This window comes from Charadrius vociferus, unplaced genomic scaffold, assembly GCF_000708025.1.
Source record: "Charadrius vociferus isolate BGI_N301 unplaced genomic scaffold, ASM70802v2 scaffold32, whole genome shotgun sequence".
In the NCBI taxonomy this organism is placed as follows: Eukaryota; Metazoa; Chordata; class Aves; order Charadriiformes; family Charadriidae; genus Charadrius; species Charadrius vociferus.
The window spans coordinates 7108364-7115242 of record NW_009647856.1 but is presented as its reverse complement, the minus strand read 5'-3'; the positions used below and the strand labels follow the sequence as shown (position 1 = coordinate 7115242).

General features: G+C 40.1%; 1 protein-coding gene across 1 annotated transcript in view; it reads left to right on the top strand.

Annotated features, from left to right (window-relative positions):
* The first annotated feature begins 1612 nt into the window (after nucleotides 1–1612).
* The window catches only part of PROSER2 (proline and serine rich 2), a 13099-nt gene continuing 7832 nt past the window's right edge, over nucleotides 1613–6879 (top strand). Inside the window, exon 1 of the mRNA XM_009882948.1 lies at nucleotides 1613–1792. Within this exon, the coding sequence (XP_009881250.1) occupies nucleotides 1613–1792 (180 nt within the window). The remainder of the gene's footprint in view (nucleotides 1793–6879) is intronic.

The following is a 6879-nucleotide window of genomic DNA, read 5'->3' as shown; positions in this document are numbered from 1 at the left end:
AATGTTCATAAGAAAGGCTATCAAATGCTTTTATTGTGGCAATCCAGTGCTCTGTTTATGTGGATTGTGCTTCCAAGACTTGCTGGACTGCAGCCTAGCTACATTGTGTGGGAGCCTTCCCACAGGACACATGTTCATGTCTACGGCATAGATGAGGGAGCGTTCGTTCGTACGCACCTCTGGTAATGTCATAGCCCTCTCCTGGGAGGAAACGATCAGCGGGATGGAATTGTTGCTCAGTATTGGCAGATGTTATCTCACTGCTATGAAACACTAATCAGCTTACCAGGAGGCTCTGGTTTCTCAGCCCTCAGCTGACAGGGTAGGGAGGAAGGTGAAGTAATCCAATTGAATTGGAAATGCAGACTTGACTTTGCTTCTCGTGTCGCCTCTAGAACCATAATAAAGGGAGAAGCACTTGGGAAGCAGGACCATCTCATTTAATTTGTACAGTGTCAGGGTAATGGTATCCAGTTCCCAGCTGGTTGCATATAATGTGGTACTTCAGAACCAACTGTTTTGAGGAATGCATCACTGCTGTTCCCTGGTCACAGGCAGCATGGGTGAAAAGATGGACTGTAAGAGAACAAGGCAATTTCTTGTTGCAAAGGATGTTTCAACATATTGGAGAGAGAAATGAGCTAGGTTCTACTTTTTACCCACCCTGTTTGTGCTGATAGTGCACAGGGATGACTTTTGTCTTTGTGATACTTTGGCAGAAGCTCTTCCTTCATTCTCCTGTTTGTGCTGATAGTGCACAGGGATTATTTTTGTCTTTGTGATACTTTGAGAATGAAGGAAGAGCTTCTGCCAGAGTGTTTTGGGAGATGATGACAATTCAGAGAGTTATTACAGAACGGAGTGCTAGGACGTTTTTAAAAAGTGGGGCTTTTGCTCCAGTAAGTGCTGGATATATGTCAATTCCAGTAAGCCTTTTCCAAATGTACAAGCACTGTTTCTTCACGGCTGAGTGCAATAAAAGCTCTGTAAGCTTTAAAACTCAATTTTGCTATGTAATGTGATGGTGCAAAAATGGCACTAAGTTCTGTTCATGGATCTTTCACCAGAAGTAGTTGGCATAGAGCCGCTTCAGTAACATACCAGTTAACTGCAGCAGTGTCAGGAAATGAACTGGATTTTGTTTCCCTCATGTGGTCTGATAAATAGAATTCTTGTCTAAAAGCTAATAAAAGATGAAGATATTTGAACTCAGTCAGTTGGTATCTTAGCTGATGGGATTTTATTACTGTTAATGATATGTCATAGTGGAAAATACAAACTAAATCCATAGGACAGGTATGTATATGCAGGGTCCATGCTTGTAACTGTAGACATCTGGTTTGGAAGCACATGAGATGGGGTACAGAACCTTGCTATGCTCTATTTTTAAAGTCACTTTTTGGAATAAGGCTGATTTTTATTTTTTTTTTTTTTAAAGGTGCCCATAGATGGTAGACGTGTTCTAGAGCATAAAGATATGCATTTTATTAACCTGTGTGGGATATTTATTTTCCACTCCTTTTTCAAGTATTTTAAAAAGCAGATTTAAATATAACATGTTGTTCTCCATTTTCAGAAATGAATAAAGCTAGCAGCCCTACATAATACGCTGATGGCATTCTACGCTGCATCGGGATTGATTAGTCAAGAAGGTGTGATGCCTAGAAATTGCCTGTCAGATTCCCCTGAAATGGCATCTGAAATCTCTCCAAAGCATGCACCTGGGAGCATGGAGAGCGGTGGCAGTGTGGAGAATCGTGGCAGCCAAGCTAGGTGCAGAAATCTTGCCTTGGTAAGTGTTTAATGAGCCTTATGCTTAGTGATACACATTATATTAGTAGCTTTGTTTACATCGCAGGATTTTTTTTTTTAATTAAGAGTTAATTATTTTTTTTTTTTTGCCATCTCTAGTCCCAAATGATTGCTTGTGGTCTTGGTTGTTAACAAACTGCAAGGTCAGAAACAACTATTCTGATTTGGCACAAGAGCTTGTTATTCTGGTCTGATTGTCTCTGAGAGGTTCGAGAGTGCTTCTGCCTGGCTGTTCCTCCCAGAGAACTGGGAACAGAAGTAAGGAGCACACTTTACGCTGGGCAGCTCGGTGCAGCCACCTGCATGTGGTGCACAGTTTGATGTGCATCTCTACCCTCGCTTTCTTAAGTAGCTCGTAATGGAACTTAAGGATAGTGTTGGTTCTATATGCTGTTTCTTGCTTAAGCTCCTTGTTGACACTACTGAATGAAGGTCTCTGCTTATTCCACCTTCATATAATTAGGTGAGTAACAAATACGTCACCATAAACAAAGCTGTCTTCACATTAGTGAATATGAGTGTGTGGCTATTTAAATAGTATATGAGTAATTGAGGGAGTAGGATGCACTTCTGCATTTTTCCAATTAGCAGGATGATTCAGGCAATGAACTCAACAGTACTGTTTGTACTGTGACAGGCTAAGCCTAGAAAGCAGGTATAGTTTCTTGCACATTTTTTTTTATCATCACAACTATTTGAAAAGCATACATTTGTAACTGAGCAGAGTACTCCGGTAAACATGCTTTCCCTAAATGGGAATCTAAATCTCTGTCTTGCCTTAAACATGGAATTAGGCTTTCTATCTTTCCCTCTGCTCTCCCTGCTAGTTTCCTTTTAGTGAAGTAGTTTGTTGCTGTGAAAGAATAAGTGAGGAAAATAAGTTCACAAGTTGATACCTGTATTTATCTATATACCTCAGAAATGCCTAGTGTTTTGTGCTACTTTGAGCTTTTTGGCAACTGAGGTGATTCCAAAGATATTCCTTCTTTGTTGTTTCTAATGAAAATACAACTCGGTTAGTATTTCGCTGTATCCTTAAGGCAGCTTGTGTTGCTAGTTAAAACACAAAACAAGTATTACTAAATTTAGTCCCTTAACTGTTTCTGATCTGATCAAGAGCAAAGTTGTGAAGGGTCAAGGTGGGGGATGTTGAGAGTGTAGCCAAGTACACCATTTGGACTCAGGTATTTAGAGAATGTTGTTTACAATACGAAAACTGATTGGATCTTAGAAAAATACAGTGGGAGTTACAATTTGTTAAAGAATTACAACTCAATTTTACACAGAATTATAAGATAATTTTATGCATTACTCTGACTCCAGTTTTTCTGGTTATCAAACTAGTAGCCAATTATGTTTCCATGGGTTTTATTCTTAGCTGCAGTAGCAGGCATGGGACTGGCTATTTGAAAAAATCAGTATTGAATAACGAGGCTGTGTATCAATCAGTATGTTTGTGCAGTCTCATCCTGAGTCTGCTGTGTCAGAAGATGACATAGATCCCCTTAGTCTAACTAGGTCTTACCATGTGATAACCCATACGATGATGCATCAGCTAGAATTGAAATCCCTTCCTAGTCTGTAATGCAGTAATTTATAGATGGAGTAAAAGCTGGCAGCAGGTTTAGGCAATTCCCATCAGACCTGCGCATCAGCAAAAGAAGTTCCCAAAGCCTTTAGTTTGTTTTGTTTGAGTTTGTGCATGAAGAAACCAAAGCGTGTACCGACAAGTTTAATTCTGGTGCCACAGATCCCCTTCCATGACTGTTCTTCCAACAGTATAGTAGGTGGCATGTCTTATAAAGGTGATAGCTAGCGTGTGTGGAATAACAGGTTGTAGAATGGAAACTCTTTTTAATAAAGGCATATTTCAGTTCCTGAGTTTGAGAGGGGGTCTATGGTGAGCTCAATATGAAGGAAATTCGGGCAATTGTAATTGAGTGAATAGGATTCAAGTCTCAGATCTCTCCTTTTTGTGATCATATGTAAGAAAACAGTATTGTTCCATTGACAGATACCTTTTCTCTTTTCAGCACTGAAACAGGCTTTAGAAATCCTCAGGATAAAGAGCAGTATTCTTCAAATATTTCTTTTTCTATATGCTTGTGTAATTGTGTATTAAAGGTGTGATTTTTATTTTTATTACAGACCACTAAGCATCAGGGGATTTGTAAGAGGAAAAGCTAGTTGTTAAAATATTCTCCTAGAGACCTGATCTTCTTGCTTTGGTAGTTTTGCTATAAAGGTTCAGAAGATGCAGAAGTTTTGATGGTCTAATGAGAGGGAGGGGATGTATAACTTTGTGTAAACAAGTAAGGGACAGATTTTTCAGGCACACCAGACTTTCTTAACTCTGAAACAGAAGCCATTACAGACTTATCTGCCGCTTCACTTATCGCTTTTCTGGGTCTGTTCACTTAGAGACACAACACGGAAGGTCAGGGTTGACTTTGAATTTTTTTTTAATGGCCTTGCAAAGGGGAAAAAAAAAGCGTAGCAGTGTGTTTTATGACAGGCCTGTACTGCTGCAGGCTCCTTCCTACTCGATTACAAAAAAATGGCTCTTAAGCTTCTTGGTGTCAAACTACATTAGTCACTAAACATAACCTTTGTATTGCATCTGTGGAATTCAAACAAACCTAGGGATGTGATAACAGACAAACACTTGGACTGTCTTTAGCCTACGCTGACTGCTTAGAGCTGATGTGGCTGACTGTCGGCTGTTCTTGCATACTGTGTGTCTACGCTGGCATTACTTGCTGTGGAACTGGTTGTCAGTTTAAGAATGACTAGGAGATGGACATGAATGGCTGTGTGCCAAAAAGGTCTTAAAATTGTGTGTGTGTGTGACTCTTGCTAGTCAGCTGTTGCTGGTTCAGTTTAATTTTGCCAGATTTCTCAGCTTCTTACCTACACAAGGGTGCTTTTAGTTAATCTTTGACAATTTCAGTCCTTAAAGCCAAGTTCCAAAACCCATTCTTGAATGACATTCTCTGATATGTGACATAAGAATTAACTTGTAGTGAAATGCGGTTGCAGCAACTTAAAGACACTTAATTTGGAGATAAAACTAGGTCTTAGCTTTTTTGAAGCAATTTGTCCTGTTCTGTTGACTGAATAGGACAGACAGATTTCTTAAAGCCAATCCTTCTTTTTTAGTGCTTCACTCTGGTAATTGTACTGTGTAACTATTCTCAGCCATGAGTAACTGCTTTAGTTTCTAAGTGTGAATAACATGCTAGGACAATAGTATTGCCTATGAAAATTGTACCAGAAGGTGCTGTTTGTACCTAAAGTGAGCTGTGCTATTTGGAACTGCACTAGCAACAAGCTGTGTCAGTGCCTTGGGTCTTTTGATATGACTTCAGTACTACACCTTCTGTATCTGAACATGTCTTACTGAGTGATAGGTTTGAGGGATAGCGAGTTCTTGTTACTCTCAATGGATCCTGCTGTGGGTTGTTTGGTTTTTTTAATTTTATTTTTGCCTTTGGTTCAGACAGACCCTTGGGTAATGCTGCAGTTCATCACCACTCTTTTTGGGGCAGTGGTGACCTCCAGAATTTGGTCAAGTGACCATTTCTTTGGTCACTAATCAAGTGGCTTAAATCGGCAGATGGCCATGATTCTGGAAAGAGGTCTTGCTTATTCTGTTTGTTAACAAGCTTCCTCTGTGGCTCTAACAAGACTTGACGTCCAGTCACTGAAGGTGCTTTATCACTACCAAACAACATTGTACAGTACAGGTGACACTCTGAACACTGGTTACATACAGAAGAAGAGCAAGTATCTTCTGAGTAGTCTGAGATGGCTCATTATCGTATTTAGCCATTTAACTCGGGGTTGACCTGGTTATTCTGTAGTTATGATGTCTCTTGGAGCCTAAAAATTAGTTGCTATGACCTTTATAGTTTTTTGATCAGTAGAGATAATTCAAATGCAACAGACCTGATTTTCTAAGGGCACTGCGTTACTGTCTCTTTGCTCCAGCCTCTCTGAAGAGATCCTGGAATTCCAGTGTGGTTTTAGGAGTTACTGGAAAAGGACAGATAGTGTGTCTGTTAGCCCACCACCACCCTTTTTCTCACAATTTGAGTGTGCTGAGTCTTGTGATGCTGAGCTGCACTTCAGGTACGGTCAAGGGAAAGTACTGAGAAAGATTCCTTTCATAAAATTAAGGTGGTTTTCCGCCTTGATACTGATACTCTGCAGGCTTTACTGTACTACAAGGTCTTTTACCATGTCCCAGTACTTTGCCAAATACAAACTGTACACACAAAAAAGAAGAATTTTGGACTGTTTGATACTTTCTATGGATACAGTTGTCTTTGGGCAGGTGGAAGCCATTCCTTACAGGCCGTGGAGAGGGCTATGCTATGCTTCATCCACTTTAAATTGATATTAGTGTGACTTGGAAGCAGTATGCCTTAGAAAAATGAGAGTAATTGTTCCTATCAGCAGGGCAAGAATCAGAGAGGAAGAGGGACTTGAGGACTGCTTGCTTTAGACCATGAGTATAGAACTAAGGTAAAGAGCCTGACTGCTAGGAAGGAATGACCTTGCTGTAAAATGTGTTGGTGAGCATGTGCATAGAGTGCAGATTGCCTTCAGGATCTATAAACTGCATCATTCTGCTTCAAAGTGGGATCTGGTAGATAGAGATTATTCCAGCAGGTGGGCCGCTCTGCTCTTCAGCCCTCACTGATAGTCTGAACTTCCAAAGTGATTTCTTTGTATTGCACTACTTTCTTTATCAAGGAATACTTGGATTAGAGCTTCTGTAATGTGAAAGCCAATTTTAACTTGTCTTGCCTTTAGTGCATGTAGTGGTCAACACATTATATATAAAAATACATACAGGGCTGTCCCTGTCTACCACCTGTTCTTCCCTGTTTTAAAACATAACGTTCTCCATTCTTCCAGCTTTCCTGTATATCTAAACTCTCAGTGCTCCTTGCTTTGTTCTGGACCCAGTCCAGCTTGGCTGCATCCTTTCCAAAGTTCAGTGACTGAATCTGAACTCTGTGTTCTGAATGAAGATGTGCTGTTATTTCATCACCCTGGTTA